The 18,035-nt window shown below is 47.2% G+C and overlaps 1 protein-coding gene across 2 annotated transcripts in view; it reads right to left on the bottom strand.

Moving 5' to 3' along the window:
- Positions 1-18,035, bottom strand: part of LOC147722897 (TGF-beta receptor type-1-like) — a 1,593,949-nt gene that overhangs the window by 793,543 nt on the left and 782,371 nt on the right. For both annotated transcript variants that reach the window (XM_086965305.1, XM_086965306.1), the window contains exon 5: positions 35-202. In XM_086965305.1, coding sequence (XP_086821431.1) covers positions 35-202 — 168 coding nt within the window. The remainder of the gene's footprint in view (positions 1-34; positions 203-18,035) is intronic.

Here is an 18,035-nt window from a genome sequence, read left to right as displayed (position 1 = left end):
ACGCTACCTTACCAAGAGAAAGGAAATACTGTACCTTGTGTGCCTACAATCTCCATATGAAGATGAGCAAGACCACTTGCTGTAGATAAGGCTAGTCTGATCATTCCTTCCACAGTAACTGTATACCTATTTAGGTAATCAAAGAGTGAGCCATGTTCATGGTAGTCGGATACCAACCACAGCTGAGTCCACGTACCGTTGTCTACAAAGTAAAACGAACATAAACGTAGTTTAGCATTCCTATAATTAATATAATCATGCCACTCAAAACAATTTTAATATGAAACAAACTTAAAACACCGCAATATCAATTGCTTAATATGGTAAATGGAAAAAACCACTTTGGACACATGAACAACAACGTACAGTTAGCGTAATTTACTCTGCAACATTAGGTCATTTTAGGTCTTGACAAACAATTTCCAAGATTACTTTTAAGTAATTTGGAGCACAGACAGAAAGAAAAGACTTCCCATGATAAGTGTGTGACATAAAAAACACATGGAATGACATTGGAGCGCAACTAAAGCCGCAGCAAGGTGTAACATGCAGTGCCCAGGATGAGCTACTGGTGAGCAGACTGGAGAGCAATATCTGATATGTGCTTGCTGCTGCACAGAAGCGGATCACTAGTGGATCGGGATCTGAGGAAGTTCAACCACAGCAGTGCTGGGAAGCTGCACGAGAGATCTGCTCTTTAAAATGCAGTGGATACAAGTGATGCGCCAGAATGATAGGGCAGGGCAGGGCATGCTTAAAAGTAACAGCAAGAAAACAGTGCCAGCAAGAACATTCAGGCCCAGCTCACTCAACTATTGATAGCACAGACAACTATGGGGGAAATGACCGACACAGAAAGGCTGAAACAGACACTAAATTCTGACAGACTTAGAATAAGTATGTAAGTGTGACACTAACAGCCTGCCAAAGTCCATATTCAAATGGGAGCACAACAGCCAAAGGTCACTTGGTGTTCAATATTGTATGTAGTTTGTCTTTTTATATCCTTACCGTTGTCAGTTGTTTTTACTTTTCATTTTAAAGAGAATCTTATACCTATCCAGGTTAGTGACCGTTTTTTTCAGATATTTATAAAGTATTGCATGAGTAGCCGCTCGATTGAAATCTTTTTGTCATATCTATAGTTGCTCTCTCATATCCCTCCTGTGAGTTGCAATTTCTTTCACGCGCAATAATTCCTCATAGGGGATATAGTCAACAAGGCCCTAGGGTGGTAGCTGCTAGGCTTGTGAAACACTGTTCCCTTCAGTGGGTTATTGATGCATGGCTGTGACTAGTGCTCCTACCTCTTATCTCAAGCAATAAGTCTAACTATACAATATTGGTGACACTGACAGTACTAGTAAATCTCAGATTCAAGTTATTCTCATTGTTAATTGATACAAATTCCATTACTTTTTCCTGATCACCTTTCCAAATAATCAAACTAGCCTTCTATAAAACGGATCCACAAGACTATGTGGTAAGCCCATGGCTCCAAATCACAACCACTGAGTACTTCCTCCTCCCACCAGCCCATATGCAACTTGAATAACTGGGAGAGAAGCAGGGACTGATGGCAGTACCTTGTTCTATCTGAAGTACTTGCAATTAAATGTGAAGCGTTTTGTGCGAGACATAGGTGTAGCATATCAAGCAACATCCTAGTGAGTTAAGGTTTTTTTAATGGGCGTGACCAGAGAAAGTGTTTACGCCTAATACCAGGTTGACACATCTCAAAGCAAATAAACCTCATGCTAGTTAATAGCATTAATCTGTTATAGAAATGATGTGTTTCTTGTACATGCTGCTCATGAGATGGAAGGTTCTTCACCAAAGGGAACACAAAATAATCAGTCAATTTGAGCCTACGGCTAAATGTATTGATCTGGGCTAAGACTATACGTAAGAAAGTGACTCTGTATATACTGCACCAAAGTAAGGTATAGTGTCCACAGTCCCCAGAGGTTTGGCAGAGGTTAACCTTAGATATAACCTTACTCGCTAAAGTGGTAGCTTGGTCGAGCAGTAAGGCAGTATCAGAGGACAGTGTAAAGCATTTGTTGTACACACTCAGTCAGCAAATTCTCACACACACTCAAGAACTGAACTCTAGGCCAAAAATCTTTTTTTTAACATTTGATAACTTTATTTTGGTCGTAGACCATAAAAGTGCAAATAAAATACATACAAGCACAGCGTTAAAATCCATTGATAAAACAATAAAAAAAGTTATCAAACAGTAAGTTATCAAGAAGAAAGGGCTATTGCCCCAGTTAATTTCTTAAAACGAAATTGGTCCTTCTGCGCCAGAACACATATAAGCGGGAAACCGCAAAAACAATAGGAGGGGAAAGGTCGTATGTTAAAATTCTGCGAGCCTGTGCACATTGTTTCTGCACAGCGGTGTCAACCAATATTTCCGTATTTTGCTATATGCCGGGCAGAAGAACAAAACATGTGCAGTATCTTCTATGCTATTATTGCAAGCAGGACAGATTCCCTCCTCTGCATCGGTCCATTTAGAAGTCAGTGCCCTAATGGGCAGGCAGCCATGTCTTAGTTGGGTATATAATTTTCTTGCAAGGGGAGGCTGCACCAATTCTAAAAATTCCTCTCTCTTTGGTGTAATTTTCACCTGCAAAAATTCAGTGGACAGCCTACCCACAGTAGTCGAGCTATGTAACACACTAATGCTATAATATCTCAGAGAGGCCAGCAACTCCGACCTCTGCACCCTCGGGCAACTCTCTTCGGGGGACTCCCACAATTGAGGCAAGCCAATTTGGTAGGAGAGGGCCTTGATGTGAGATAACCACGGTATATTTTTATTCTTTATCTGCCCCCAAACTGCAGAAAATTTCGCTCTAAAATCTACAAGCTCCGGTACAGACCAAAGCCTTCTCCAGTAGAGCAGGGGGCGTGCGGCTATCAGTTCTTTAATGGACTCTAGGCCCAGATCTAACCGCAAAGGTATGAGAGGGGTACTTTGGGGTAGGCCCACCAGATTTCTCATGAAAGACTGCTCAACCTTTAATAAGCTCAGTGTATTCTTGTGTCCCCAAAGTTCTGCACCATACATAGCTGCTGACCTTGCCTGGGTTCTATAGATCTCAAGAACAGGGTCAACTGGTTTAAAATGTGTTGTTTTATCGAATTTGCTGATACCCACTATAATCTGTGTGAGTCTCAGGGAGGAGCTAGATACCTGAGAATCCCAGTCAAAATCTTCGGTCAACTTGACTCCAAGATAAACAAAAGTTTTCACCCTTTCAAGCGGGGTGCCATTCAGTACAGGGTTCGGGCGGGTATGCCTCGGGGGTTTGAAGATCATAAACTTGGTTTTCTCCAAGTTTATCTCCAATCCCCGTGAGGCACAAAAGGTTGCCAACCCGTCCAAAACCCGCTGGATGCCCGTTGATGTTCGGGACAACAGCAAGGTGTCATCCGCGAACATCAGAGCGGGCACCAGGCCAGTGGCCAACCACGGGGCATCACTATCCCTGACTCCACCCAATTAATTCTCCAAGCCGTTAACGTAAAGGCTAAAGGGTGTAGGGGCCAGGGCACATCCCTGGCGTACACCCCTGGTTACGGGGAAACGGGCCGATAGTTCACCGTTCCTCCCACACCTCACCTGAGCGTAGTTCCCTGCATGGAGTCGAATCAAGACATCTACTAAGTAAAGCGGAAGACCTAATTCTTCCAGCACCTTCCATAATCTCTCCCTGGGCACAAGATCGAAAGCGGCCCGCAGGTCTACAAAGACAAGGTAGAGGCTGCCACCCTCTACTCTTGCGGTTTTCCAGAAAAGGACCTGCAGCCTAAAGATTTGGTCCAGGGTTGAGATGCCAGATCTAAATCCGGCTTGGAGGGTGGTAAGTATTTTATGTTCCTCCATCCACCCAAGTATTCTGTCCAGTAGGATCCGGCCCATTAGCTTTTGAGTGGTATCTAATAGGCTAATGGGCCTGTAATTAGATGGAGTTAACCGGCAGCCCTTCTTATAAATGGGGACGATCTCAGCTCCCAACCAGGTTTCCGGTACCTTGGAACACCAAAGGACCGCGTTGAACAGAACTACAAGGTACGGTGCCCAAATTTTGGGCTGGGAGCGGAAGAGGTCACCAGGTAGTTTGTCAAGGCCTCTTTGTTTGGGAGCAATCTATCAATAGCAGATTCCACTTCCTTGAGAGAAATGCTCTCAAGGTTTTCGAAGGGAATCGTCTCCCGGGGATCCGGCGGGTCCGACCGATGACCCAGGCTGAGGCCCCCGGCAGTCGATACTCGTGCGGGAGGTCTAGGGCTGGGGAAATCCGAGGGGCACTGTCGACTTCTAGCATCTGGTCTTGTTGTTTGTATGCCTGGGCGCCAGTCTCTGGACTAGTGTAGAGGGCTGCAAAATGTGCCTCCCATACTGAGGGTGCAATGTTCGGTAGAGCAGCCACTCCTCCCCCTTTAGCACCCAGGCTAACTATGGCCCAAATTGATTTGGCATCCTTTGAGTGGAGCGCAAATCTCAGTTCTTCCCACCTTGCTTCCTCCCACTCTCTCTTGCCCCTGATGATCTCCTTTTTATACAGCAATCTAGTTGCCCTGATTTTTACATTATCTTTAGATTTGATTGCCGCAATGAGATCCCTTTTTACTTTCTTACAGGTGCGATCAAACCAGGGGTGTGTCCTAAGCTTGTGCCGGTTATTTCCACTTGCAGGATAGAACACTTCCCCTAACGTCACGGCTAACTGCCTGTGTATTTCTACGGCTTGCTGACAAAGAGTCGGGTCACCCATCTCGCTTATGCGAGGAATTGCGATCTGGTATATTTTTGCAAGCCGGGTAGGGGAGTCCACAAAATGGGGCCATTTAATCCTTCTCCTGTTGTTTGTTACCATGAGGGGTGGCGTCACCGTGGCAAGATTGGGATCGGAGTTTGATAGACCAAAAGACCCGGGCTTAAGAGGTAAAACCAAGGCATTATGGTCACGGACATGCCTTGGCACGACCCTGAATTCTTTCAGCCTATCCCAATGTTTTGCTTCAATTATGAGGTAATTAATAATGGAAGTTTGGTTTGCCCTATTAAACGTGGCCAGGCCTGGGCAGTCAGGATCCAATCTCCCATTGCACGCCCGCAGAGACGTTGCAAGGGAGAGAGATTTTATTTGGAGCACCAGCGGGGTCCATGCCCTGACCAGGGTGATCTTGGGGTCGGGGATGCGCCAGAGTGAGTCTACTTTGTCTTGTTCACACGACTTAAGACCGCCCAGAGGCTCAAACTGGCAATTAAAGTCACCGCCTAAGATTATCGCAATTGAGGGATCTAATGCCTGGATAAAGAGATCAAGTACTTTAATTGTGTTTGATTCCCGCCCGTTCCTGACTGGCCTTGAGTAGATATTTATTATAGCTACTTGTTGTTTGTTTTGGGGTGTTAGTAAAACACACTGGATGTCCAGGGAATTTGTTTGTATTTGGGTAGCCTGGACACCCAGATGAGTGCCTATCCATATTGATAGCCCGTCCGAAGGGCGGCCCCTACCTGTAGAAACTGCAAAGATATCGAAAGTTGCAAAGGCCGGGTTAATGCTCTCCTCTAGTGCCCAGGTCTCCTGCATCAGGCAGATATCATGGGTGGCCATAAAGGAGGCCCACTCTGGTGTGAGCAATTTGTTTTTTATCCCTGCTATGTTCCAGGAAAGGAGTTTTAAACATCCTTGCACTGCCTTTTCAGGACACTGTACGTCCAGGTTCGCCTTTCCTTTACTCCCCTCCCTCGATAAAGAGTAGGATACTAAGTCATTTCCGATGGGGGTAGTTGGGGCATTTTCCTCCAGAACCCGTTCTCTAATAGGCTCAGCATTAATGGTTAGTGATGGGGAATTTCTCTTCAATGCGAGTCAGTCAACCTCCTGCAACACGCTAAACCTGTTCCAGTGGGGTAGCAGCGGGTGTATGGAATTATATGGAGGCATGCCCTCCCCAGATGTTAGCCAGTGTTGCATTCTGTTCAGTGGAGGGTAATGGCCCCTATTAGGATTAGCCCTGTTGGAGTAAGGTGGTCTCGAGTTGGGAGAAGGGTAGAAATATGACAGATGTAGTGGGTGTATTTGGGAGTTTGACCTACAGAGTGGGGCATTGCAAATGTGGTCCACAGCAGAGGTGTCCCTAAAATGTATAATTACAACATCTCCTGACACTGTTTTTGGTCCCCTCCCTATCCAATCTATTCTTCTAACCGCCAATATTTCCCCTGATACATTTAGGGGTAGGGGTCTATTTACACTTAACCATTGGATGCACTTGTTTTTTAAATCAATCTTGTTTTCTCTTTTCCCCTCACTAAGGGCAGGAACTCCTGTGAGGGCTACCACATATGGTAAGGCTTCCGGGGGTAAGTTAATAGTTGGCAGCTGGAAGGGAGTAGCTTTGGATGGTGCATTCCTAAACATTGGTGTACTAGTTTTACTCTCATTTTTGCCCTCCTTTGACTTCGGTCTGGTTTTATCAGTTATGGCAGGTAAAATTCCCCCAGCCTGGTGAGTTTGACTGTGTGTGTTAATACTAGGAGGTAGAGGAGGTGGAGCATGTGCAGACTTAGAGATATTTGTTGGAGTTCCTGCATTTTTTGACTGTGTTAAGGGGTTATTAGGTGCGGCTACCTGGTCACTATGTGTGTTTTTTGGTGTGTCACCAGTCTAGGGGTGGTGAGTTACCCAAGGGATTAGCTGACTTTGTTTTCCCTACCCCATTGTTGTTTAGGATAGTGACCAGTCTAATAAGCTTTGACACCAGGGGTTTAATATGGCTGACAATGGTCTGCTCCAAACACGCTTGTAGGTCAGCCACCATATTAGTGACCCAGCATTGTATTCCTGAGGTCTGATGCGATGTGTTAACAGTCGGTGTCACCAGATTGTGATTAACCGAATTCTTTTTGCACAATTTTTTTGGGAGGCTCTCTTTCTTTTTTCTGGAACATGGTTAGCTTACTATGGGAGTTTCCTTGGGAATAGGGGAAGTCAGAACAATAAGTGGATCCTCAACATCTGTAGGAGTCTCTATAGGCGCCTGTGCGCAGGGCAATCCTACGTAGGACGATGTCAGATAAGAGATTAAATCCGGGCCATCAGTTACAATAACTGAACAGTCACCTCCTTGGTTTTGCAGACATTATGTGGGTGTAATTGATAGTCTACTCTCAGTATTTTCGATTGCAGTAGCCACAACCCCAGTTGTTTTTTGCAGCATTTTATCAATTGCTGTTAAGCTGAGTAGAGGCTGTGGTACTGCCGCCTGCAGTCTGGTGTTTGGTCGTGATGCTGGGGTTTTCCCTTTTTTGCCTAGATTACTCATTCTAAGTGAGTGGGTAGTGATGGGTGGTAACAGTGAGCAGCTACAAGATCCCAATCACATTGGTCTTACCCCTCAAAGTTATAGAGTAAAATACTGTTATAGTATGTATATAGCCAGGGGGTTTGGGGTCCATGTAACAGTACCTTTTTGAAGCGGAAACTTTTCCTTGATGGTCTACTTGGCGGATAGAAGGGGGGTGGCCGGTCCCGTCCTCTGTCGTCCCCTGACGGCCACAGACGGCCCGCCCTTTGTCCGGCCTTCGTCCGGCACGTCCCGCACCGCGGGAGCCCGAGGTAACTATATCTACCGGTGTGCAGTGGGGCGGGGATCCTCGCTGGTGCAAGCACGCACGGACTCCTGGTCACTCGGATCCCGTGCGGCGAGCGGCGTGGCAAAATCGGCCCCCTCAGCAGTAGATGGCACAGTACCCTCCGTGTAGAGCTCCTCCGGGGGCAGCAACAGCTCCGGTGGCAAAGAGCGCTAGAGGCGAAGCGGGACCCACGCCAGCGGGTCCGGCAAGAGGTTATGAAGCCCCGGTGTGCAGTGGGGCGGGGCTCCTCGCCGGTGCAAGCATGCACGGACTCCTGGTCACTCGAGTCCTGTGCGGCGAGCGGTGTGGCAAAATCGGCCCCCTCAGCAGTAGATGGCAGAGTACCCTCCGTGTAGAGCCCCTCCGGGGGCAGCAACAGCTCCGGTGGCAAAGAGCGCTAGAGGCGAAGCGGGAATCTTTTTTTATATAAAGATATATAGTTGTTTATATTTTAGAACCACAAGTAGGTATAAAAATACTTTCTCAGAATGAGATGCTACAGTTGAATACTTTCAATGAGCAATAGACTTTTGAATGCAGTAGATACAGTTGTTGCAATATGCAACAAACTTAACACACTAAGAACATTGAGCTCAATGGGAATTTAAGTGAATGCAATATCAATTACTTTGCGTATGTTTTTCTTACTCAGGGCTGGATCCTGGATTCAGCCTTGGTGCATCTCCTGTAAACAGTTGAAAGAAATGGTTTTTGTTAAGCAGGCGATTTTTAAGGAATATTTGTATGTTTCAAAAATAGACACTTAGAAGAATTTCTGGCAAAAACCAGGCAATGTAATCCAATGAAGGAAAATCAGGTTATCGAAAAATCACAGTTGTAATAACTTTATAGGGTCAGTGCTGGGAACAAAGATCCAGCACTGGGATCTCTCCTGGTCACAGGTGAGTAATTTCGCTTTCGTTGATCGGATGATTTTTAAGGAATATTTCAGTTGCAAAACTCAACACTAATAAGAAATTCTGAGTGAAACCCAGCCAATGTTACTCTATGGAGAAAGGAATATGCTACTTAGCAGTATGCATCTGTTCTTGGCATGTAGGGCTGCTGACATTCATATCTTGGGCATAGATCGCCGCCTAGTGTTGGGTCCGGATGATTGCACCTTGTAGTCCTGGAAAAGTCTTCGAAGTATCACGAGATAGGAGACTCTTCCCCTGGACTACAGTGCGCATGGGCATCTTCTACATCCTCAGATTGTTTTTCGCCATTGTGGCAGAGATGGAGTATAGCAAAGTAAGAGATGGCCATGCAAAAGAGAATATTGCAAGAGAGAATACTGCAGCTGCAACAGGCACCGGGGAGGAGGGTGGGCGATATGAATGTCAGCAGCCCTACATGCCAAGAACAGATGCATTCTGGTAAGTAGCATATTCCGTTCGAGGCATGTGGGCTGCTGAATTCATATCTTGTGCATAGACTGTATAGCAGTGTCTCCTATAGCGGTGGTCACCTGTACCAGCTGCAGCAGTCTGAAAAAGAGTTTTAAGGACAGCCTGGCCTACAGCAGCTTGCTGCTTTGATTGCACGTCTACAAAATAGTGTTTAGTGAAAGTGTGTATGGTAGACCATGTTGCTGCCCAACATATGTCTTCAAGGGGAATATTCCCTAAGAAAGCCATGGTTCGCCCCATTTTGCGCGTAGAGTGTGCTCTTGGGGGAACTGTTAGAGTGTGCTTAGCTTTTTGATAGCATATCTGAACGCACTTAACTATCCATCTGGCTATTCCTGATTTTGAGATGGGATTACCTTTATGTTGCGGTGATAAAGCAACAAACAGTTGCTTTGTTTTCCGGAATGATTTAGTCCTGTCAACATAATATAGCAGAGCTCTCCTTACATCTAGTGTGTGTAGGGCTCTTTCAGCTACTGACTGTGGGTTTTGGAAGAAAACTGGCATTTCTATTGATTGATTGATATGGAAAGTGGATATGACTTTTGGCATAAACTTAGGGTTTGTCCTAAGTACTACCCTATTTGCATGTACTTGCATGAAGGGTTCTTGAATTGTTAGTGCTTGAAGCTCACTTACTCGCCTGAGGGAGGTAATGGCAATCAAAAATGCCACCTTCCATGTTAGAAATTGCAATTCACATGAGTGGAGTGGTTCGAAGGGAGGACCCATAAGTCTGGTAAGTACCAAATTTAAGTTCCAGACTGGTGAAGGTGGGTGTTTTGGAGGGATTATCCTTTTAAGACCCTCAATAAAAGCCTTGATTGGTGGTACCCTAAATAGGGAAAGGTGTTGCCTGTTTTGTAGATATGCTGCTATAGCAGCAAGATGTAGCCTTATAGAAGAGTATGCTAGATTGCATCTTTGAAGATGCAAGAGGTAACAGATAATGTTTTAGATGGAAGCATCCAATGGATTGAATTGGTTATTGTTGCAATAGATTACAAATCTTTTCCATTTAGCTGCAAAGCATGCTCCAGTAGTTGGCCTTCTTGCCTCCTTGATAATGTTCATGCAATCAGGAGGTAAGTTGAGGTATCCGAACTCGAAGACCTCAGGAACCAGATCGCTAGGTTCATCTGATTGGGATCTGGATGTTGGATTTCTCCATGGTTCTGAGTTAAAAGTTGGGGCGAGAGGTGCAGTTTTTGATGGGGAACTACTGAAAGTTCCAGGAGCATTGTGTACCATTGCTGTCTTGCCCATGTGGGAGCATCCAGGATCATTGTGCGTGACTGCTGACGTAGTTTGCGTGCCACCAGCGGAATCAGTGGAGTTGGCAGAAAAGCGTACGCAAATCTGCCTGACCAGTTCATCCATATCGCATTGCCCTCTGACAACGGATGTGGGAACCTGGCAGCAAAGTACTGGCATTTTGAGTTTTCGTTTGTGGCAAACAGATCTATCTCTGGGTGCCCCCATTTCTGGAAGAATGGTTGGAGAACTTGGGGGTGAATCTCCCATTCGTGTAGCTGTTGGCTGTGTCTGCTTAGCAGATCCGCTACTTGATTGTCTTTCCCTGGCAGGAGTTATGCTAGGAGAAAAATGTTTCTAGGAATTGTCCACCTCCATATGCTCAGTACTAAGTGGGACAGCTGTGGAGGGTGTGTCCCTCCTTGTTTCTGGATGTAGTACATGGCTGTCGTGTTGTCCGTCCGGATCAACACGGCCTTGTTGTACAAGTATTTTTTGAATGCTTTTAGTGCCAGAAAAATTGCTAGCAACTCTAGTTGGTTGATATGCAGTTTCTTTTGTTTTACTGTTCAGAGCCCTTAGACTGTGTATTGAAGTAAGTGGGCTCCCCAGCCTGTCAAAGATGCGTCCGCTGTTAGTACTAGTTGTGGAACCGGCTCTTGGAACAGTCGCCCCTTGGAAAGGTTTTGTGGGTTCAACCACTGCAGAGAGTTGTAAGCGCGACTGTCTTCCAACACTAGGTCCTTCACTTGTCCTTGAGCTTGGTTCCACTGCCGTGCTAGGCATTCTTGCAGTGGACGCATTTGAAGTCGGGCATGAGGGACAATAACTATGCAGGAGGCCATCATGCCTATGAGCTGCATGAACACTCGAGCTGGAAAAGTGTTGTGGCTGAAATCTTTGAATGAGAGTCTGCATGTTGGCTATCCTGGCTGAATTTGGGTATGCCTTTGCTACTGAGGTGTCTATTGTAGCTCCCAGATATTGCTGTATGTGGGAGGGTTGTAGATGAGATTTTGGGTAGTTTATGGAAAAACCCAGGCTGTGTAGCAGCTGGAGTGTCAGAGATGTATGGCTTGCACACTGCGTGTACGAGTTTGCTTTTATGAGCCAATCGTCAAGATATGGAAACACGTGGATGTGTTGCCTTCTGAGGTGTGCAGTTACTACCGCTAGACATTTTGTGGATACTCTTGGGGCTGTGGTTACCCCGAAGGGGAGAACCTTGAACTGAAAATGTTGACCTTCTATTGTGAACCTGGGGTATTTCCTGTGAGCTGGATGTATAGGTATGTGAAAATATGCGTCCTTGAGGTCTAATGTTGCTAGGTAGTCGCCTTGCTGGAGTAACAGGAGTACTTGTTGTAGAGTGATCATTTGGAAGTGCTCCGAGAGCATGTATTGGTTTAGGGGTCTGTGGTCCAATATTGGTCTGAGGGACCCGTCCTTTTTGGGAATAAGGAAGTATAGAGAGTATACTCCTGTCCCTTGGTGTTGAATCGGGACTGGCTCTATGGCCCCGTTTTCTAGCATGGATTTCACCTCTTGTTGTAACAGGGTGATGTGTTCTTTGGACATAGGACGATGTTTGGGTGGTATGTTGGGTGGAGTAGAAGTGAGTTCCAGGCAATAAGCATACTGGAAAATTTGTCTCACCCACCTGTCTGTGGTAATTGCGTTCCAGACTGGTAGGAATTGTTTGACTCTGCCTCCGACTGGTGTTAGATGGTCTGGAGGGAGTGTGTTGAAGTCACTGTTTGGTGGCAGTGGAGGGTCTGGTGTTATTGCCGCCACGTCCGCTGCCCTTGTTATTAGTGCCCCTATAACCTCCCCTGTTAGAGTCTTTGTTAAAGGAACTTTGGGTGTTGCTTTTATATGTAGAGGTAGTCTGAAGTATTGCCTCGTGCGGTGCCTCTGTAGCGACAAAAGGAAGCTCTGTGTTGTTGAAACTGCAGTGCGCCCATAGATTTAGCAATTTCAGTATCTTTTTTCATTTTATCTAAAATGGTGTCTACTGCAGGGCCAAACAGGAAGCCTTGATTAACTGGATGGTTAAGGATGGTGGATTGCACCTCATTCTTAAAACCAGAGATGCGTAGCCATGCTGGTCTGCGTAGTAATACGCTAGTATTAATGGACCTGGCTGCTGTGTCGGCTCCGTCAAGCGCACATTTAATGGAGGCATTGGTAATAAATTTGCCTTCTTGAATGAGGTCATTAGGCTGAGCTTTGTAAGGTTCTGGCAGGTGTTGCATTAAACCCTCAAGCTGGTCATAGTGTGTTCTATCGTAGCGAGCTAGTAGAGCCTGTGTGTTTGCGATTCTCCATGAATTACAAGCCTGTGAGGCCACTCTCTTGCCTGAGGCTTCCAATATTTTAGACTCCTAGTCAAGAGGTGGAGCATCTCCTGTAGTTGCTCTTTTGCAAGCGTTTGCTACAACCAGTGAGCCTAGAGGCAACTGGCCTTTAATATAGGCAGGGTCTGTAGGGGCCGCTTTATATTTTTTTTCAATCCTAGGATTGAGTACACGTGCTCTGGCTGGATTCTTTGAATATAGTTGGCATGTGTTTTAGTACCCCTTTCAGCATAGGAAGTGTCCTGACATTTTTCTCAGAGGTAGGAAACGTGTTGAATAGAAAATCTTCTTCTATTGGGTCAGTGTGCATGTCGACCTTGTGGTATTTTGCTGCCCTATCTAGCAGTTTGTTAAACACAATGGTGTCGTCGGTAGGCGGCGGCTTTGTAGGGTATGGGGAGGCATCGGGGATGGGTTGTATGTCGTATGGATCATTCTGATCCTCTCCTGTGTCATCCTGTGGATGTGGATCTTCTGGTTCATTAAAGTCATCTTGAGGATCAATTATAGTCAGAATGTGTAGGGGAGTAGGGCACAAAAGGCATATTGGGATAGAAAGGAGGAGGAGTAAAGGGCCTAGAGGAAGAAGTCCCGAAGTCCTTTTTCTTCGGAGGAACAGGGAAAGGAGTGTCTGTGTCCAATGGTCTCTTTTTCCGGTAATAAACTGTAACTTTGCCAGTCTCGGGGTTTATATACAGTTTAGATTGTTCCTCTGATTCCGGATCGGGATGGGAGAGTTCTTCTTCCACTGTCCGTGTCTTTAGCGCCGATGTTTTTGGCTTACTGACTTGTTTTTGACTTTTTGGTTAGAGGGCCTTCGGTTGTGGAGTCTTTCGGCTCGACCGTTGCTTTGGGGTCGGTAACCTTTTTCGGTTCAACGTCTTTTGTTGGTTTAGCTGTCTTTTTCAGCTTGCCGGCTGTCTTTGGGTCGACGCCCTGTTTCGGATCGACTGGAGCTTTTGGTTTGATACGCTTTTTATGCTCGACAGCTTTCTTAGGCTCAATGTTTTTTGTCGGCTCGATTACTTTTTTCGGTTCGACGGGTTTTGTAGTGTGATCCTGTTTTTGTTTATATCCACTCTTTTTAGGATCGACGGCCTTCTTTGGGTCGTGTTTCCTTTTGGATCGACGACCCGCTTCGGCTCGATGGTCTTCGGCTCTATAACCTTTTTGGGTTGGGTGACCTTCTTTGGTTCGACCACCTTCTTCGGCTCGACGACTTTTGGCTTGACGCCTTTCTTCGGTTTGACGACCTTTGGCTCTACGGCCTTCTTCGGTTCGACGACCTTCGGTTCGACGACCCTCTTGGGTTCGACAACCTTCTTGGGGAGAACGTTACTTGGACCTGGGCTATCGGAAAGGCTTTGTTTTTGGCTTCGGAGCCGAGCCGGAAGGCGGGGGCTTCTGAAGGAGCTTGTCGATCTCGGCTAAGGCCTTTAGGCGATGCTTCGACAGGAGCCTTCGGTTTCGGGATAAGCGGCGTTGGGGGCTGTGTACTCACGATTTGCCCCGGTGGGATCTCGTTGTCGGAGTCCGACTGGTCCTCGACGATCTATAGATCCGAGTCCGCCGCTTCTGGTAGGTCGTGTTCATCATCGAAGATATTCTCCGGTTCCGGTGCCGGTCTCTGCATCTCTTGCCTAGCGGCCCGTCGAATCGGGATGGTCTTCTTCGAACGGAATTGGGCACAAGCTGGGCAATTTTCTTTGTTGTGCTCTGGTGACAAGCACTTGTTGTATACTGTATGTTTGTCAGTATGCAGGAATTTGGAGTGGCATTGTGGGCACCTTTTGAACAGACTCCTTTCCATCGACAGCAGGCCCACGTGGCGTCGAAAGGCTTAACAGCCAACGTCGACGACCGGATCAAGATGGAAAGTTTGGTCGAGTCAAGAAGTACCAAGCGAGAACAATACCGTCGAAGGCCTTTTGGCCTTTTAATGAAGTTTAGTTTTGGTTCCGAAGTTGGAGTAGAGGAATAACATCCGAACCCAATGGCAGAAAAAAACAATCTTAGGATGGAGAAGATGCCCATGCGCACTGTGGTCCAGGGGAGGAGTCACCTATCTCGTGATACTTCGAAGTCTCTTCCAGGACAACAAGGTGCAATCATCCGGACCCAACACTAGGCGGCGATCTATGCCCAAGATATGAATTCAGCAGCCCACATGCCTCGAACATCAAGTTATCGGTCTTTGGATAAGTACTCGGCTGGCAGAGTTAAGGTTCAGGGGGTAGACTCAGGGGTCTCCCAAGGTCAGGTAGGTACGGTCATTACACCCTCAGCGGCACAGGGGCAGCCGGGTGCAGAGTGAGTAGGCCCAATATTATCCTATAGAGGTTTGGGGGTCTTTGGTTGCTGGCTGTTAGCAGGCAGGCCACGCGGCTGTGGAAGCTGGCCTCTTGGTCACTTTACACACGGAAAGTGGGGAAGTAGGATAGGACAGATGCTGCACTCCCAGTGGCACTCGGGCGGCTGGGTGCAGGGTGCTTTTGGGCAATCGGGCGCCCAATGTATTTCAATGGGAAAGCTGGATGTTGAACAAAGGCTGTAGACTCAGGGACGGAAATTATTCAGGTGCGACCACCACTTCGAGAGGTAAGTTGGAAAACTGGAGGTTAGGTAGCCACCCAGGAGTTGGGCACAGGGGGCCGTGGGGTGCAGGGGTGTCTCTGGGTGTCGGGAAATCTTACCCTCACCTGGTCGCAGTTGGAGGAGTCTCTTGTTGTGAGGCTGCAGGCATCATCAGGAGCGTTGAAGAGGGTCCTTGTTTGCTGAATTCTGGGTCAGAGTCGCCGGGGGGACGTCCTCATGGTCTTTGTCCACTCAGGCACGGGCCGGGCTCGGCGGGTGCAGATTGTGCTGGATTTGCAGTTCCTGGCAGGTACCAGGGATTGTTGCTGTTTGAGCAGAACCACTGCTCGTGGGAGTCCCAGTCTTTAGATAAGCAAGGCAGTCAGGTCCTCCGGGGTTTTCGAGGTTGCTGACCACTGCAGACGGCGGGGTTTAGCAGGAGCAGGTTCAAGGATCGACAGGCCTGTAGGGCTGGGGCCAAGTTAGTTTGTGTCATCCTCTTGTTAGCAGCTGCACAGCAGGTCTTCTTTCTTCTTGTTCAAAATCGGGATCTGAGGAAGGAAGGTTCAGGGTGCCCCTAAACACTACATTTAGGGGCGTTACAGGTAGGGAAAGGTCCGGGACCAATGAGTTACTTTCCTGGGGTGAGTACACCCCCTATTCTGCCACTCTCCAGTGGGAGAGGGGCCAAGGCCTAGTCCTGATTGGGTAGGGCCTCCCATCCTCAAGATGGCGAGAGCTCGGAGTTGTGCTTCACCTCGCCTCCCCCACCTTAGGGGTGGGGTTGGCAGAGACTGGCACATCCCCTTTCCTCACTTGGGTTTTCCAGCTGGTCTTCCCGCCAGAGTGGGGACCAGAACCAGTGGGGACCAGTTGCTGAGTACAGCAAGTGGTCTGGAGAGGCTCACAAAGGCGGTATGCCTTTGAAGCTTCCCGCACCCATCCTGGGGGAGGTGGCCTAGCACCTCGCCCCAGGATGTGCATTGTTGCAGGCCCCCAAGAGAGGATGGCTCTCTACCCAGGGGTCCAGCAACATGTCTGCTGGGTGGCAGCCTAAGCAGCCTCTCAGTCAGGAAGCGGGTTGTGGGTTAGTTTCAGGGGGCAACTCTAAGTTGCCCTCTGTCGTGCATGTGACATTAAATCCCACACTGGCATCAGTGTGGGTTCAATGTGCTGAGAAGTTTGATACCAAACTTCCCAGTCTTCAGTGCAGCCATCATAGTGCTGTCAAGTTTGTGATGACAAACTCCCAGCTCCATATACTCTTTAATGGCAACACTGCACTTTACAATGCCTGAGAATGGACTCGGGCACTGTAGGGGTACAGGGCTCATGCCTCTGTATCCTCACCAATGGCATAGTGCACCCAGCTAGAGGGGTGGCTGACCTAGGCCAGGGCAGTGGTTTATAGGCAAGGCACACAGGGCTGTGTGCCATGTCGACTCTTCACTTTTCATTGGCACCAACACACGCAGCCTCCCAGGCAGTGTGTTTGTGTAAAGGTGCAGGGCCTCTAAGGGTGGCACAATAAGTGCTGCAGCCATAGAGGTCTTCACTGGTCACAGTGCCCTGGGTACCTGTGGTGCCATTTACCAGGGGCTGACCCGTGGCCAGAGATGCCAATTTGGTTTTCATTAAGAACACAGGCCCTGGGAGCCTGATTAGCAGGGTCCCCGGGCACATCAAGTCTAAGTGCATCAGAAATCCGGCACAAAAGGGGGGGGGGGGGGGGGGGGGAATGCAACAGAAACCCACTTTCTCACATTGTAGGTCTGTGTAAGAGATTAAATATATCTTTAAGCACCTTCGGGAGTAGGTATAATATTAGTTAAACCAGGGGGCTTACTTTCTAGAATGAAAATTCATCCTGGCTTAGAAGGCCCTTAGAAGGAGGCCCTTGTCACGCCAGTGCATCACAATAAATATGATAACCTTCAAAAAATGTTGGTTTCTCAATAACATAAAAAAGATAAAAATATTTTCAAAATTACTTTAAATTGTTTGATAGTTATGATTAGAATTACGATTAGGTCATCAGTATTGCTGAAGACTAACATAACAATATTTATGATATGGATAGTAAAAAGCCCACTTGGGCATGACTGTATGCCTTAACATCTCACGACCAGAGAGTAATTGTAGGATGGTCGACTAGTCTGCAAGAAGCTCATTATGACATTGTGACCGCAGCATGAATCCCTCTTTTTATGTTTATCACATCTGTGTATTTAGAGGGTATCTAAAATGGTAGGCACTATCGTGACCAAGGCTATCTAGCAGAGGAAAGAGGCAAACATGCAATCTTTAAAAAATAAAGATTCGACACCTGGCGGCCAAGACATGGAACTCCCTCCCCACCCACCTACGGCTGACACAGGACCAATCTCTCCTTCAGGAAACAACTCAAGACCTGGCTGTAAGAGCAGTAGCGGCTCCCCCTCTTCCCAGCGCCTTGAGACCCTAACGGGTGAGTAGCGCGCTCTACAAATTTGTTTGATTGATTGATTGCAAACTCTTAACTGCCGGTGCGTATGAAACGAGTACCTCATTTCTTTGAGGAGGACCGAGGACAAGTCCCGTCATGTCGAGCACTCCTGCACCCACCCACTCTGGAGTATGTCTGCTGTCTGGAAATACTGGTCTTTACAAACTTTTTAGTTTTAGTTGGGTCAAAGTTTCCACATTAGGACAGCTTAAAAATTTGCAGCTGTTTGATGAATCTGCACGAAAACTTCAGGCACAATAAAAAAAAAACATTTATCCACCTCTGCT

This window comes from Lissotriton vulgaris, chromosome 4_1, assembly GCF_964263255.1.
Source record: "Lissotriton vulgaris chromosome 4_1, aLisVul1.2, whole genome shotgun sequence".
NCBI lineage: Eukaryota > Metazoa > Chordata > Amphibia > Caudata > Salamandridae > Lissotriton > Lissotriton vulgaris.
This window is presented reverse-complemented; position numbering and strand designations above follow the sequence as displayed.